Genomic DNA, 16,999 nt, shown 5'->3' on the forward strand with positions numbered 1-16,999 from the left:
GTCCTAAGGACCGGCTGAAACCCACTCTGAAGTTTGGGCGAGAGCCGAGGAGCAAGTGAGTCTGCGCAAGGACAAGGGGTTACCAGCGGTGACGAAGAGGAGCCATCAGCCTTCATCTTCACGACCCCCGACGACCACCACATGGAGGCACTGCGCAAGCGCAGACGGGAGAAGTTGATGGAAATGACTTCTTGGGACTAATTTTAATACGAAGCGGGGACGGGTCGTACATAGGTATAGGCGCGTTGGGAAACCTTATGTCTATGGAACACTTGACTGTATAAATCAGAGGACAAGTTGCCGCGTTGGGGCACGCACGACTTTGGTGGGGCTGCCCCCCGTGCTGCCCAGCGCTGAATAAACAGACCTGCTCCACAGTCTTATCGATTGTGGAGGCCATTTTCCACACGTCAAAAGGAAAGGGGACAGTAAAGTGAAAAGAGATCGATAGCTACCACTGCAGGTCCAAGGCATCCCGATGGTCTCAGGTTCCAGGCAGCGTCCTGCCGGTCCTGTCGATCGCCGTGATCCTTGGTGGGGGAAGCTTCCAAAGTTCGGGTGCTGAGGAGCCCCTTTTTATGCCAAATAGCACCCCTTGCTCCTTCTCTGCATCTCCACCTCTTCTTGGCTCCATCGATGCTGATGGATCCTTCTTGGTAACGGTTCTCAGCCTCATCTCTGGCACAGCACATTTTCGCCAAAACAGAGCCCTTTTGCCTCCGCAAGGCTCCCTCCTTCGGCTGTTCTCTCCCCCCACAAGGTTTCTAGAAGGGAGAAGCAGATACCAGCATCTCTGTCCTTTTGCTGTTTGCTGCCAGATGAACAAGTTGCTCAGCTCTCGTCCTTGCTCTGTCCAGGGCACAATGACCTCCCGAGCCTGGCATTCAGGATCAGCAACTGCATCTCAGGCAGGCCGCTGCAGACTCATGTCAAGATGTTGGCCTGACTTTCAGAGTCCATATTCTTGATGACAAGGTTGAGACGACGCTGTTTTCGCATCGACTCTTACAGATGAGCGAGAGGCAGGAGGTGCGGGAGCCAGCCCGAGGGCTGCCCCGTGTGCCGGCGTGGAAAACAGCCCAGCGTCCCAAAGGACAGACGTGGCTGAGGCTCGTCCTCCCCCAGCAGTGCTCGGGGTGCCCCGCGGCCCGCACGGAGCAGGGGGGTGGCTGCTGGCCCTGCTCCGGTAAGGGGACGCTCTCCCTCCCTCCTTCTGACAGGGGGGTGAGGGCAGGTAGCGCAGCGAGTAGCCCCCAGCCTGCCGCGGCCCACGCTCAGCCCCCCGTTGTCTCACAGGCCCACGGGCCTTTTGTCCTGGCTCTGGCTGCATGAGAGCCCCGTCCGGGTTCTCCGGTACCCACGGGCCGCCATCGCTCCTTGATCCATGACCACCAGCCAGCACTGGAAACAAGCCCTTGCTAATTCAGCCAATGGAATTTATAATTCGGCCATAGTCTAGCACCCGGCTTTTCCATTCATGTCTCCGAAGCTCCCAAATGGCCTAAACGCTGGGGGAGCCACCTCCAACGCGGTGGCTGAGAGGAGCTGTGGGGGGCTCCTGCGGCGGCTCAGCCTGGCTGTCACTCGTGCTGGGTGCCGTGGTGCGCGGCTGGCCGTGTGCGCCCACGTGTACGCACACAGGGGTACGTAGGGGTCAGGGTCAGCAAGGCCAAGGGCTGGGTCCTGCACTGGGGTCACACCAACCCCACGCAGCGCTGCAGGCTGGGGATGAGGGGCTGGAAAGGTGCCCGGCGGGAAAGGACCTGGGGGTGCTGGTGGGCAGTGAGCTGGACATGAGCCAGCAGTGTGCCCAGGTGGCCAAGGTGGCCAACAGCATCCTGGCCTGTGTCAGCAACGGTGTGGCCAGCAGGAGCAGGGAGGGGATCGTGCCTCTGTACTGGGCACTGGTGAGGCCGCCCCCTGGGTACTGTGTCCAGTTTTGGGTGCCACAGTGTAGGAAAGACGTTGAGGTGCTGGAGCGTGTCCAGAGAAGGGCAACGAAGCTGGTGAAGGGTCTGGAGAACAGGTCTGTGAGGAGCCGCTGAGGGAACTGGGGGTGTTCAGCCTGGAGAAGAGGAGGCTGAGGGGAGACCTGATCGCTCTGCAACTGCCTGAAAGGAGGTTGTGGTGAGGGGGGGGTCGGTCTCTTCTCCCAAGTAACAAGCGATAGGACAAGGAAATGGCCTCAAGCTGCACCAGGGGGGGTTCATATTGGACATTAGGAGAAATCTCTTCACAGAAAGAGTGCTCAGACGTTGGAACAGGCTGCCCAGGGAGGTGGTGGCGTCACCGTCCCTGGGGGTGTTCCAAAACCGCGTAGATGTGGCACTTGGGGACACGGTTTAGCGGGCCTGGTGGTGCTGGGTTGGCGGTTGGACCTGATGACCTCAGAGATCTTTTCCAGCCCCCATGATTTGACGACTCTCTGCCTCCAGCCCCTCACGACGCCCAGGAGCCTCCCGCATCTTCGCGCCTGTCGCAACGCGCATGCGCGTCGCCTGGCGCTCGGCTTTCCCCCCCCCCCCACCCAGCGCCTCCGCATCGGCAGGGGGCGCTGCGGCGCGCGGCAGGAGGCGCGGGCGCGCGCGGAGGGCGGGGCGGGGCGGGCGCGCGGCCCTGCCCCGCCCCCTCCCCCCCCCCCCCCCCCCCCCCGGCGGCCATGGCCCTTCCCGGCATTCCCTATGAGCGGCGGCTGCTCATCATGGCGGACCCGAGAGACAAGGCGCTGCAGGACTACCGCAAGAAGCTGCTGGAGCACAAGGAGATCGACGGCCGCCTCAAGGAGTGTGAGCGCCGCTCCAGGGCGGGGGGGGGGGCGTTTCGCCGCGCTCGGGGAGGACGGGACTGGGTGTCGCTGAACCGCCGGCGGAGCCCTGAGGGAGCCCGGCGGCCGCCGCGCCGCTGCCCGCGCTTCGTCATGGGCCTGGGCCGGGCCCTGCGGGGCAGCGGCGGCGGCCGGGCTGAGGGGAAGGAGGGAGGGAGGGAGGGAAGGAGGGGGCTGGGCCTGGCGTGGGGGCTCCTCTTGCCGGGGCTGTTGTCCTTTGCCCCGCAGGGCGGCCCGGGTCCCGCTTGCGTTGGGGTGGGTGGGGGTCAGGCCTTGCCGCCTCCAAACCGAGCCGGGCCGTTCGCTTTCCTCAGCCTTTTCCCCCCGTCAGGTTTTCCTGTCGGCCTCTTATTTTCCTGTCGCTGTCTGTTGCGTCGTTCTGACGGTAGCGTGTCCCCCCGTACAAATGCCAATGTCCTACAAACGAACTCGTACTTTTGGATTTGAGCTTTTTAAGTCACAGAATCACAGAATGGCAAGGGTTGGAAGGGATCTCTGGAGATCACCTGGTCCAACTCCCCTGCTAAAGCAGGTTCACCCAGAGCAGGTCTCACAGGATCACATCCAGGCGGGTTTTGAGCATCTCCAGAGAAGGAGCCCCCACAACCTCCCTGGGCAGCCTGTTCCAGTGCTCTGCCACCCTCAGAGTAAAGAAGTTTTTCCTCGTGTTCAGGTGGAACTTCCAGTGCTCCAGTTTGTGCCCGTTGCCCCTTGTCCTGTCGCTGGACACCACTGAAGAGAGCCTGGCCCCATCCTCTTGGCACCCACCCTTTAGATATTGATAAGGTCCCTTCTCAGTCTTCTCTTCTTCAGGCTAAAGAGCCCCAGATCTCTCAGCCTTTCCCAAAAAGAGACGTGCTCCAGTCTCCTCCTCATCTTCATAAATTCTGGATTTGTTTTTTCCACACCTTCTGCAGAGTGTTCTCGCTAATTCAGGCAGGGCTGTGGGCGGGTGCGCAGGCCCTGGAGCTGCGGAGCAGGGGCTCCACCGTGCCCGCAGGAGGGTGGCTGGTGTCCCCCTCCCCAGCTCTGCCTGCTGCTTTTGTGCTGGTGAAGGGCCTGGTCCGGAGTTACTGTTGGATTGAACGTTCAGCAAAATCCTGTGTTTCTTTCCTTTTCTAGTAAGGGAGCAGCTGAAAGAGCTCACCAAGCAATATGAAAAATCAGAAAATGATCTCAAGGCCTTGCAGAGCGTCGGGCAGGTACGTGAGAGGAATGGGGTCGTAGCAGCTGTGGTGGGGGTTGACCGTGAACTTGCCTAGAAGGAGCATTTAAGTCCATTTTTGGCATCAAGAAAGAGTTAAGTGGGAACAGTCCAGCTAACGGGGGCCTTGCTGTCAGGAACAGGCACACCGAGCGTGTGGGTTAGAGAGTTTTCCCGTGTTTGTCCTGGTTGACAGGGCGAGTCAGCGTGAAGCAGGAGAAAGAACATCAAAGCTGACAGTGATCTTCCATGTCCTGCAGCGTGTGCGGTGGTGTTGTGCAGTGGTAGGTTATCTGTAGGCTAACGCTGCGTTTATGCTTTTGCAGATTGTTGGCGAGGTTCTTAAACAGCTGACGGAAGAGAAATGTGAGTACGCTGGGCTGTGACATCCTTTGAGATCTTGAAAATAAGCTTTTGTAGCTAAAATCTGGCTAAAGATTTGGGGGAGTAAAGAATTAGAGTATGGGTGATGTGAGCATTGGCAGAAAAGTAGAATGAACTGGATAGTTCAGAAGCATAACTCGGAGCAGTGAATCGACTAAACTTGATTTTTTTTCCTTTGATCTTCTCTCTCCAGTCATTGTGAAGGCTACAAATGGACCAAGATACGTGGTTGGCTGCCGTCGTCAGGTAGTTGATCTATCCGAATATTCATTAAAGGTTTCCTTTGGTCTTGAGTATTAGCATTGCTTCTCATAACCTGGGTCCTTAGCGGGATGAAGTGTTTTCTTCCTGAAGCTGTATGTGGCTGTTTTGTACTGCTGTCTGCCTGCCCTTTCCATCGGAGCTGGCGGTGGCGCAGCTTCCTCATAAAGATGAAGCAGCCCACAGCATTCCTGGGGCCTCGTGCGTGTTTGGTTCTTGGCATTGAGTTGGTTCTGTGACGATACGTGGGTTTTTTCCCGCTGCTTTTCTGCTCCAGTAAGTAATGATGGTAGGCAGGGCCCCTGTTCTAAACGGTCTGAGGGGTATTTATTTGTCCTTAGTGATGTTAAAAAAAGCCTTGGCACTGCTAGTCCGTGGAACAACAGCTTTTTTGCCTACAGCAGGTTCTACAGAAGTCAGACACTTTAAAACAGAACCTTGCTTACAGCGTAATGTGTCAGCACAACCACTTAGGGGGACTCCTTGTGGTTTAGTTTTGTAAAAGGTAAAGTGACCTGTTGGTTAATTGGGCACTGAATGTGACCCGCTCACAGTAATTGAACCCCGTAGATGGGCTGTTCCTTACCCAAAGCTGCCTGTTTCAGTGGGAGCCACAGTGCTCAGTGAAAGTGTTCTGCCACTGGGGGAGCCCGAGTGGGTCTCGGGTTAGGTTTGGTTACGCTCGTCCCTGACGTCGAGAAACGGAAGCAAAGAAGGAGTGTGAGTGAAGAGAGAATAGCAGCAACCCCAGGGAAGGGTCGTGTGGCCTGAGAAGGCAGCAGCGTTGAGTTTGATGTACAAATAAGTGTAAGAGCTTTTATCAGGTGCATCTTAATTCCTTTATGGTGGAGAAAGTTAACTGCGGTTGAGCTTTTAACCCAGCAGAGCTGTAGCGTGTTCTCCTGTGTTATGGAAGTGGTGATAAACAGAAATTCCTTCAGCTCAGGTGTATATTGATGTTATAGAACATGAATATATAGAAAGTGTAGGTTCTTTCTGAAGAGAACCCGATATTCACTACAGAATGGCAAACTCTTACTGATTGTCTGTGGAAGTTAAATTGCAGAGCGGTGTAAGAGAACTCCAACATATGACAGTTAACCACCTTTATCTAGGTGGTTCAGCTGTAATGGTGGTGTGGTGGCCGCAGGAGCCGAGAGGCGACAAGCAAGAGGCAGAGCAAGGAGCCTGCTGTGCCCTGAAGAATTTAAAAAGAGGGGCGGAGGGGGGTTTGTAGCTGTCAGAGGAATTCCTGAAGGCCCACCATGAGCAATACTTAGCAGTAAGCAGTGAACCAAACTCCTGCAGTAAGTGTTTTCTGACTTGCTCAAGGGATTGTATGTTTTTCAGTAAGGATGGGCCTTTTCTCCTCCTTTTAGAGCCTATTTGAGAAATGTGGGTACCAGTAAGTGTGTTAGTTCCTGTAGTATCTCTGCAGAGATCCAGGACTTTCCTCGAGCGTGCCGATGCGGTGTGGTTTTGCTTACATCAAACATCTGTCAGAATTGCTGGTATTGAAATGTTCTTTAAATACATAATTTTAAGCTGAATCCCTTTCAAGGTGTTATGGTGCAAACTCGGTATTTTCTTTCACTGGAACGAACAAAATATTTTTCTAGAACGTAATTATACTTGATTTCACTTAGGGGTGTGTGAGGTCGTCAGCGTTAAGGGATGGGTTGTGCTGGGATGAGCCTGGCACTGCAGCGCGTACTTTTTGAGTTTATTCCTCAGTAAAAACACTCTTTGCTCTTAAAAGATCCTTGATTTGATACCAGGCGCTAAAAAAATGTATCCATGGTTGTTTTCAAAATGTCAAAAAGCAAATAAGTTCCCATGGAGTGTTTCACAGACTGGAAGAACTAGTTTTTAGTCAGAGCCCTTGTGGCTGTGCTGTGCTGCTGAGGAAGGGGAGCAAAATTACTTCCCTATCTAAAGTGCATTTCCTAAGGAATTCAAGGTCAAGTGGTTTCTCTTCGTTTTCTTCCCACTGCAGAATACCTTAAATCTATTGAGCAATGTTGAATCTGATAGAATTTCAAGCTTTTACAGATTTCTTAAGATTAGGCAGCTGGAAAGAGGTCTTATTAGTGACCCCAGGAAGGGAGGAGTGACAGCTTGATCCTGAACGCTGCTAGAGACTGAAGAGCCCACGTGGGCAGGGGACCTTGTAAATCCCCCCAGTGGGAGCGGTGGGGAGCTTCAGGCAGTGCTGGCAAGTTGTGGAAATCCCTGTTGTTCAGATGCTGTGTCAGTAAAGCTCAGAATAAATAGCTTTTGTGTTCTTCAAGTGTGGATTGAGTACCTCCTATTTAAAAAAAATTAAAAAAGAGAAGAAATTAGAGCGGCAAGGTAGCTTCCAGGATGGTTGTTCTTGTTCAAGGTTGTGTTGTGTGAGAGGTGAGACTCTCCTAGACCAGGTTTCTTAAAAACAAGGTGAGAAACTCTAAGTCAGTTGTTTCAATCCCAGCAGAATTCAGCAGGGGGTGCTGGAATAGGAGTGTTAATGTGTTTAAAAATCTCACAGAAGTGGAGGAAGCAGGCAAAAACCGCTGGGGCAGACGGGTCGCACGTCTGAGGGAAAGGGTAGCAAGAGCAACAACTGGAGCGGCTGACTTTGAAGACGGGATCTGTGAGCTGGATAGGTGAAAATGATGGACGTGTGAATGATGGGCGGCTCGGAGAGGATAGGTTAGGGACGTCTGGTCACCCTTCCTGTCGTTCCAGAAGGCCATTGAGTAGGAGGGTGGCAGGTTTGGGCTCAAATGGGCGGGCAGTTCCACGTGTCCCTAAAGGGGGATTGCTTACGTGTTCTGAAACGGCCGGTTCTGCCCTGGGCCGAGCCGAGGGGAGGATCAGATCTCTTGCTAATCCGGTCAGGTTGACAGCAGTAAAAAAAAGATGAAATTACGGTCTAGAAAATAGTATTTCTTTTCAGAAGCGGCAGAGGTAAGTTAATGACTTGGTGTTCGAGATCTGTTTCAGTGTTAACAAAAATTCTTCCCGTGGCCTGGCTTAGCTTTGCTGGTGTCCAGTGGTGACGACCAACAAGTTCCTTGGTCTAGACCAGCTCCTGGATCGCTTCTCCCAAAGATCATGTCCCCATGAAGCAACAGGCCAGCTTTTTTCCAGTTGAAGCATTCCCAAAAATGGTGGTGATGGGGACACAGTGTTTACTAGACGAGCTGCTTGGTGTGTAGCTCGGTGGCCTTGGTTTTCTTGGGTGGGGTTGAGCAAAGAGTGAAGCTACAGTGAACATCTTGGCTGAAACCAGGTGTTGTTTCGGCGTGTGGTTCTAATGGAAATGCCTTCTTTGTGACTAGCTTGACAAGAGTAAGCTGAAGCCGGGGACAAGAGTTGCTCTGGATATGACCACTCTGACTATTATGAGGTAGGTTTCTGCTCTACAGCTGCTCTTCATGTAAAAGGGGAAAAATAGTGATCTGAGGATCAAACAAAAGTTTGAATAATCAGTTCTGTAACATTTTGTAAACGTTTTCTGCAAAGCAGTGCTTAAGTGAGGACAGTTACTTTGTGGGAAGACTCACTATATATGGTTTAAAAAGAAATTGGTTGTTCTTTAAAAAAAAAATAGTTCAGTTGCAGCTCAGCATTTTCAGAAGTTTTTGAAGCTTTTGTTTGGTTGGTTTAAAACTTGCAAAAGTTTGCTACGTTTGGGGGTCATACTCTTTTTTTTTTCAACAAGATACTTGTTATTGAGGTGAGAGGAGAAGAAATCATTTTCATACCTGGCCTAAAATTTATTGCACTTAGTTAACTAATTTATTTAACTTCGTAAACGTGTGTGCACAGTGACAAATATCTACTCTTGGCTCTTTATTCCAGATATTTGCCAAGGGAAGTGGATCCGTTGGTTTATAACATGTCTCATGAAGATCCAGGGGATGTTTCGTATTCTGAGATTGGAGGGTTGTCGGAACAGATCAGAGAGCTGCGAGAGGTACCCAGCATCTCAAAAACACTTCTCAAATGGTGGGGTGTGTTCTGAGTGAAGTTTTTTCAGTCCAAAAATGCCCTACTGATGTTTGTCCCAGACTGTCATCAGAGAGGCTGTTAGAGGATCCTGTCAGACTTGCGCTTTCCATGTTTCCTTAACTTAGAGCACGTTTTCCTATAGAAGATAACTTCTGAAGTGGTGTTGGAATGTTTTCCAGCTTTGGGACTGTCTTTGTGGCAAACAGCAGCGTGATTGGGAGGTGCTGGTGCGCTCGTATTGAAGTAGTCCTGTTCGTTTGGGCATCGGTGCTGCCTGTAACGGGGCTTGTCTGTGTGCTGTGCACCCACCGTGCAGTAGCAAAGATTATTCTAAACCCCAAAGCCCAATTCTCAAGCTGGTTGTGTCTTCTCTCTGCTGTTACAGAAGCTTGGGTTTGGATTAAAAGGAAGAAAATCCTCTAAAGAGGAGGGGTTGAAGGGTCCGAGACCCTTTAGGCTAAGGGAGTGCTCTAAAGGATACGCTTGGGTCAAGGTTGGGTTGGATGGGGCTTGGAGCAACCTGGTCTGGTGGGAGGTGTCCCTGCCATGGCAGGGGGTTGGAACTAGATGAGCTTTAAGGTCCCAACCAACCCAAACCGTTCTGTAATTCTATGAAGTCCAGTGGGAGGGCGTAGCTGGGATTGACAATGAGCAAACCAAACCCGAATTTTCCACAAAACCTACTGGCATCGCTCTGGGTAGTGGTATTGTGAGCAAAACGTGGTTTGAGCAACAGGCATCAAGAGAAACAAGCCATTGCAGAGCTGAAGTCTGAGTGACACGGGCCAGATTGTGGTTTGATCTGTTAGGTCAGTCTGATGTTTTCTGGCTTAACTGTTTCTCATACAAACGACAGGTAAATAAGAATAGAGGTATCTGGAAAAGAGGCTGGCAAGTGTGCCGTTGGCTTCCTGGGATTGCTGATCCGTTTGAAAACTCAGCGTCCCTGTTTGCTTATCTGCCTCTTCACAGGTAATAGAACTGCCGCTGACAAACCCAGAATTATTCCAGCGTGTGGGAATTATCCCTCCAAAGGGCTGCTTGCTCTACGGCCCCCCTGGTGAGTCTCGTGAAAGGGTAACGAATGTTGTCACGCTCAAGCTGTGGCAGTAGCCATGTTTGTTGCTTTTTTGTTTCTTTTTTTTTTTTTACTTTTTAAGTTGCTAGCATGCCATGGTGGGTTCCTGGTTAAACAGCTTCAATCTCTTGTCCGTCCAGGTACGGGGAAAACACTTTTGGCCAGAGCTGTTGCTAGCCAGCTTGACTGCAACTTCCTGAAGGTAGCGTGATTTTACTCTTGCACTCGCACATGTGCTTAATCTGTGCCTCCCCTCCAGTCTCTTCACTCTCGTGTCTTCTGCCTTTCAAAAGGTGGTGTCGAGTTCGATCGTGGACAAGTACATCGGTGAAAGCGCTCGGCTCATCAGAGAGATGTTCAATTACGCCAGAGATCACCAGCCGTGTATCATCTTCATGGATGAGATCGATGCTATCGGTAAGGCTGGTGGCCTGGGGGGTGGCTGGAGTCTCCTTTTAACGCTGAAATCAGCCGTAAAGCCAGCCTGTCCTCTCAAGTGAGTGCGCTCGTGTGCTTGTCCAGAAGAAATGTCACGGGATGAGTGGTTCAGCTCCCTCCTGGAGCTGTCGCAGTCGGCTTAGAGCCACGCCTGTCCGCGTCTGTCCTGGACAGTTTTGACTAAAGCACTTTTAAAATGTGTGCATTTCACTCTCCCTCCCCCCCCAGTTTAAAAGAGCTGCCTAATGGTCTTCAGACTTGGTCTGATGTGGAGGCAGAAGTGAAGTGCTCTAACTTAGGAGTTTGCTGTGCTGCAGGTGGTCGTCGTTTTTCCGAAGGCACCTCAGCTGATAGAGAAATTCAGAGGACTCTGATGGAGGTGAGTCTCTAATCCCTGACTGTGTACCGTACGGTCCAGCTGAAATAATAATACGGGTGTGGATTGTTACGCTGTGGTCTGGCTCGGTAGGACCTTTTTTGAGTTGTTAACCTGACGCTAAAAGTGAGCTTGGGGCTGCTTTTGCAAAAGGCAGCGGCACATCCTGATAACTCAGCCACGAATTCAGCTTGGAGACTAATCGAAGGAATCTTTAAAATTGCTAAAATTATTTGGGATATTTTCTCTTCTTACGGTGACTTGACTTTGCTGCTGCTTGCTGCATCTTCTTGGAAGGTTTGGAGGGCCCCTCTTTCTTCAAGAAGGAAAAGCGAAGCTTGTCTTAGTTCCAAAGACACTTAGTCTGTAATATTTTAGAACTGTTACAGTTTGATTTTTCAAAATGAGGAGGAGAAGGAGTTGTATTTCTTTGTTTCTGTAATAATTGCTCTGGTAAACTGGGTTGTGTGAAGAGAATTTTAAAAGCACTGCTGACAATTAAGGATTCTGAAGGGAATAGGAAACTTTATCGCCCTGTGTTTGTAAACAGTTTGCCCGGTTCAAAAGAATGCGTCTGCCTTACAGAAAGAACCGAGTCTCTGTGATCAAAGAGCAAATACTTTGACTCTCCACAAAGAAATGTCTTGGTGTGTGGGTGTTAGTATTCTAGAGGCTGCTCCCCAAGTCTGGTTTGAATGTGCTGGACTTGGTGCAATACACTCAGTATGTGTCAGCCAACCGTCGGCTCCGTTAGGGCTTGCGCTGTTTTCAGTGCCTCGTTGTTTCAGCCAAGTCTTTCTTTGTTCAAGATCTTTTTCTCTGGGCAAAGCATTTTCAGGGTCTCTCTTAAGCTCTTCTGTGTTGGTTATAGAATGTGCAAGGAGCTGTGGCCTCTCATGAGAAGGCTCGTAGCATTTTTGTTTTCTGATTTATCTTGACTGCTTTTACATCTTGGTGAAAACCCTGACACAGAAAATACGTACAGTAGATCACACTAGGAAGGTTTTGGGTTATTTAAAAATAAAACAACTGTTTCCTGTTAGTTACTGAATCAGATGGATGGATTCGACACTCTGCACAGAGTTAAAATGATCATGGCTACGAACCGACCGGACACGCTGGATCCTGCGCTTCTGCGGCCTGGAAGACTGGATAGAAAAATCCGTGAGTTGCTGTTTCACAGTGGCTGGGAGGAGGAAATTCTCCATAGGAATTGTGGGGTTCCGCTTTTACTGAAGCTGTAATTCTTTCTAGATATTGATCTACCAAATGAACAAGCCAGATTAGACATTTTGAAGATTCATGCAGGTCCTATCACTAAACATGGTGAAATAGGTAAGTAGGAACCTACCTGGATATCCTTCCTACTTCTGTTTGTAGGAATGAGAAGAGGGTGAGTTGTTACGGTGACTCTGCCCTTCTAATTCCTACCCTTACACACAACTTCCCCTCTCTCGGAATTCTACTCTTCTTAATGCATCCTGGTTAAACTGTTGCCGGGTCTTCCTTTGCAAAGGAAAACTGAGCATAAACCCTTGGAGCATGGTTGTGAGCTGGAAAGTCAACGTGATTCTCCTCAGGAAGTTTCTTGGTTCTGAAGGAGTAGCTCAATGCAAATAAAGAGCATTTTCATTAGCCCCCCCCCCGCAAAGAAAGAAAATGGCAGAAGTCTGAAAACAATAAAGAATCTTTAGAAGTTGTGGAGAAAGTTACTTGGGAGTTTGGAGATGGTGTAACAAAACCCTTTTTGTCTTTGTTAGTGGTGTGGGTGGCTCCCCAGAGCGTAAGGGGGAGAAGTATCTTGTTGGATAAAACGGGGAAGGTTTATTTAGTGCCTCTGCTACTCTAAGCTGACCGGAGTCTTAGTTTCACCGTGACACTTCAGAGCTTTCCTCAAGAAAACTGTAGTTGTGCTTGGCCTTTAAAACAGCCGTGGGGCTGCCTTTTATTTCAGCAAGGCCCCACAGACCCTTGCTTGTCCCCAGCCCCCGCCGCTTTGCTGACACGAGCTGTTCCTGCAGCCGGGCAGCGCGGTCTGGGGGGGTGGAACTGATCTCGGTCACCATCTGGCTGCATCAACAGCTGCAGCGCAACGGAGGGGTGGCTGGGGGAGGGCGAGGGGGCTGGGGATTGCCTTTCTTGGAGCAGCAGGATTGGCTTAAACACGGACGCCTGCGGCTGTAGTCTAAGCTGGAGAAGAAGCTCCGAAGGGAATGGTGAACCTGAGGTCAAGTACTTCATCCTTTTCCTTGTAGCTTCAGGAGCAGCAGCAGGGTAGGGTCATTCCTTTACGCCATTGAGCATGACGTCAGAGGGGTACTAGCTAAATTTCTGAGCGTGGTGTGGGAAGACTGTGATGTTCAGCTTTGAGATCCTGCGAGGAAGGCCAGAGCTTAGCGGCAAGGGGGGGGGTGAACTGCATTAAAATCCAAAGATAATGACCTGTTCCAGGATGAGGTTCTCCTGCTCTAGTACTGGCGTCTGCTGAAGACCCTAAACCTTGCGGCGTTCGACGTTGCTTAGTCCCCTCGCTTTGGGTGTTTTTTTTTGACTTTCCAATTATGGGAAGACTTGTTGATTGTGCTCCGTGGAATTAAAATACAGTTGAATTCCTAATCTCTAGGGGGCTTTGGATTCTTAAGATAAAAACATTCAGTTCAAATGTTTTGAATTTGGTACAAAAGGTAAACTGGCTTGAGAAGTTTTGCAGAAGGTTGATCATTTTTTTTTCTCATCGGCAGCCGTGCAAAAATCAGAACTTGCTGGAGGCTCAACTCAGTGTTTCAGGAATTGATTCTAGAAACTACAACCACAGCCACTGTTTTAGTAAATACCCGGGCATAAAATATCAGGCTTAAGATAGCAAGACATTCCGTGCCTTTAGTAGATGCAGTTGTTTTAAGTGGAAAGGGGCTGCGTTATGATCACTTGGAGATAAGTTTGCTGGGGTTTTGCATCATTTAAATGATGGTAAGAGCATTGCCTTTTTTCTTGCATTTCATATTGGTGCTTGTAACCACAAGTAACTTTGGGATTTAATTATTTAATCCGAGCTTTTGGCTGCAGTACATTTCTGTTTTAATGTAAGAGGTAAATACGGCTGATGATTTCAGTTAATTGAATTTATCAGTCTAGTGGACAGCGATCTGTTTGCACCGAAATCCGAGTAAAGTGTTTCTTTATTAGCTGGATGCGTGTTTCGTTGGCATCCGTAACAGGAAGCGTGAATTCATTTCTAATTGGCATTTGTGTTTTACGAACAGATTATGAAGCAATTGTGAAGCTTTCGGACGGCTTTAATGGAGCAGACTTGAGAAATGTCTGTACCGAAGCAGGTATTTGCTTAACTCTTAATTTTGAGGTGCTACGTCTTGATTAATGCTAAACATTTCAGCTTTTTTCCCCCGCCACCGTCCCCTGCCACACGCAAGCTGGATCCGCCCAGAGGTGTGCGGATTGGGGGGCTCTCTGGTGACACGCGTGGATAAAAGGTCTCTAGTTGAGGTTCGGCACGATGGGAGGAAAAGCCAGCCGTGCCGTTTCTGAGCTGGAGCCGGCCTCGAACCGCTTCCTGGCTGAGGATCCTGACAGCTCATACGGTGTCCTAAGAACTAGATACATTCCAGAAACAGTGATGGCGCCCGTTTCTCTCCTTTTTGTAGAGAATCCAAGTCTCCCCGTACCTGGGTGACTGGAGAGTTAACGCTATCTTATGCTTTTTCCACACAATAAATTCACTTGGGGTTTGCCTGCATGGGGAGGCCGAGTAGCTCAGTAAATACCCACTCGTAGTCTGAAAGGAGTGACGCGTTTCTTAGCGATCACCTGGTTCAGAAAGGTGACCTCGCTGAAGTCTGCTCCTCTTCCCAAGACCCCCATGTAGAAGTCTGCGCGCAGGCAGCGCAACTTGGATCCGTTTGCACTTTAACTGGGGTGAATCCTGACGTCCTCCGTGCGGTTGCTGCCAGGAGCACCCGCTTACTCTTGCTGTTAACTGGTTCTTCGCAGGTATGTTTGCGATCCGCGCCGATCATGACTTTGTAGTTCAGGAAGACTTCATGAAAGCTGTTAGAAAAGTGGCTGATTCTAAGAAGCTGGAGTCCAAGCTTGACTACAAACCCGTTTAAATTACCTGTATAATTGGTGATTGACTGCACACGTCATACTGGGTAAATGTATAAAATGGGAGAAACACTGTACCTCTTGATCATTATTGTAAGGTGTTTGTGTAACATGTAGCTAGTCATTTGGTAACACTAGTTGCAAATTGGCTGCAGAAGCGTGTTTTCTGTACAATTCTGAAATAACAATATTCATTACAGCCCAGGTTAAGTAAAATGTGTGGAGATGTGTCCTCTTAGCAATTATGGTGTGAATTTATAAACGTGCCTGAATGGGTTAGCGGATTTTAAGAAAGTCAGTTCATTTCTTGACTTTTTTTATATCAGTAAATTGCCTTTCCCCCCAACAGTTTATGAATAAAAATTGTTTAAACCTGCTTATCCCTGTGGACCTTCTCTGTCACTCTTGGAGAGCTGGATTGTGTGTCTTCGAAATGCGAAGAGCAGCTTTTCTCTGGCGTAGGGGTTGCGTCGGAGTCCCGCGCCCTGCCTACGCGACGGAGGCAGCCCTTCCCTCGGACAGAGGAGGGCAAAGGGGTGTTTACTCCTTTGCTGCTGAAGGCCGGGAAGGGGATTTAGCTGAGCTAGCATTTAATCACTCAGAGTGCAAGGAGTAAACAAATCTTTTAAAATGTGAGGATAACGCCTATCCTGAATGCCAGTTGTGGGCAGAAGCATCCTAAGTGGAGGTGGAAAAACTGATAGTTTGATATATAAAAGTTTTGATTACAGCTTTTGGGGAGGAGGGGGAGATACACGAGATGGAGTCCCATTTCAGCTGCTCTTATAGACAAGAACTGTCTGATATAATTTGAACCTGTGCTGCTGTGGACATGCAGATGCCGTACCTGATGCTCCTGGAGCCGTGCGCCTTCGGAAGGTGGAATTTGGCCGTATGCAGGTCGCCTTTGTGCTCCTTGGGAGCTGGCTGCTGCAGCTGCTCGAGTACTCACTGAAATGGAAATAAAAAGGTTGAGGTGAAGGTGTTGGTGTTCTTAGGGGCATCTGTCACTGCACCTGATTTTTGTTTTGTGATCGGGGAGGGGGTTGCACGTGCATCAAGTGACGGCGCGGTGCGATGTACTTAAATGTTGGACTGGAACAGCAGACTGTACTTCTGGCTACTTCGGATTATCCTAATTGGATTGCTCTGGCCCTGCTCAGCTGACGGACAAGAACATCAGATTAACTCTAGACTTACCGGGAAACGTGCCGCTTATCAGCATCTCCCTGGCCGTTTTAGTAGCTGGCGTTGTATTTCTCTCCCCATCGCTGTGAGACAAAACGGGCACCGTGAGGTGTAGAACCGTTGCAAGAGGACAGGTGACGCTTTTTTTCACGTTCATGGTCGTTACGGACCTTTTTTCTGGTCAGTATGAAAACTTCCGATCGTGATTGTGTCAGGAGTAAAGGTGCAAATCGCCGTTTTGGTGTCCCGTAACACCCTTTTGAGCGCAGCTCGTACAGAGCTGGTGTGCTTGGAACAATTACAAAATTAAATAAATTACAGGGATGTAAACAGTGAGCTGAGCTTCTGGCATTACCTGGGAGAAGGCTAAAAGATAGCAACCTGTTCCTTGAAGCCCTGGGGGTGATTATAGATTTTTTTTTTTTGAAGTTCTGGCCGTAGGCTAAGGCTACTGCCACCCATCCCTGTTCCTGTTCTCAACGCCAGCTGGAGGTGGGAGCTGCGGGTTTACTGTTGATTTTTCCTTTGCCGTTTCATTTTTCTTCTTTTCACTGACAGGAAATTGCGATGGTGAAGAATAAGGCTGAAAGGTGGTTGTCAAAGGCTGCTCAAGAGGGAAATAAGCAGAACGTTTAAATAGTTTGGGGTGATATCTTGAGAGTCCAGCAGAGCACGGGACCAGGGACCCTCAAAAAACAGACAAATACTTCCTGCCCCATGACCGGTGTGTCAGAGGGCATCTCTGTGCCCAAAGAGGACCTGTTTGAAAATGATGCCATTTGCGGCATCCTAAAATTTGAGGCAGGCAGCATCTTTCTGTGGGGCGAGTGCCTGCTCGACAAGATGGAAGCGGTTCGATCTGCGTGTGAGGAGAGAAAGAGAGCCCGCAGGCAGCGGCAGGGCGAGGGGAAGGCGACGAGGAGAGCGACTTCGGGAGCGTTAATGGCCGCAACGTGGCGGGGAGCGTGAGGCGTGAGGCGCTTCGGGCCTGCCCATCGACCGGAGAAGCTGGACCTCGATCGCCGTGAACTTGTGGCGGCAAAAGGGGCCTCTTGAAGAAGCTCTAATTGGGGTTACGAGGAGTTAATCAACGAAATCGCGGAACGAATGGCGCTTTCCCGCCCGCCC

The 16,999-nt window shown here is 50.0% G+C and overlaps 1 protein-coding gene across 1 annotated transcript; it reads left to right on the forward strand.

Moving 5' to 3' along the window:
- The first annotated feature begins 2,659 nt into the window (after positions 1–2,659).
- PSMC6 (proteasome 26S subunit, ATPase 6) lies at positions 2,660–15,059 on the forward strand. Its single transcript, XM_086462053.1, has 14 exons — positions 2,660–2,786; positions 3,947–4,026; positions 4,355–4,394; positions 4,606–4,658; positions 7,997–8,064; positions 8,520–8,634; positions 9,642–9,729; positions 9,888–9,949; positions 10,041–10,164; positions 10,503–10,564; positions 11,605–11,725; positions 11,816–11,896; positions 13,825–13,896; positions 14,570–15,059. Exons 1-14 carry the CDS (start codon positions 2,660–2,662, stop codon positions 14,686–14,688), a joined length of 1,212 nt encoding a protein of 403 aa, XP_086318179.1. The 3' UTR covers positions 14,689–15,059.
- The last annotated feature ends 1,940 nt before the right edge of the window (positions 15,060–16,999 follow it).

This window comes from Leptosomus discolor, chromosome 3 (genome assembly GCF_034619465.1).
Source record: "Leptosomus discolor isolate bLepDis1 chromosome 3, bLepDis1.hap2, whole genome shotgun sequence".
In the NCBI taxonomy this organism is placed as follows: domain Eukaryota; kingdom Metazoa; phylum Chordata; class Aves; order Leptosomiformes; family Leptosomidae; genus Leptosomus; species Leptosomus discolor.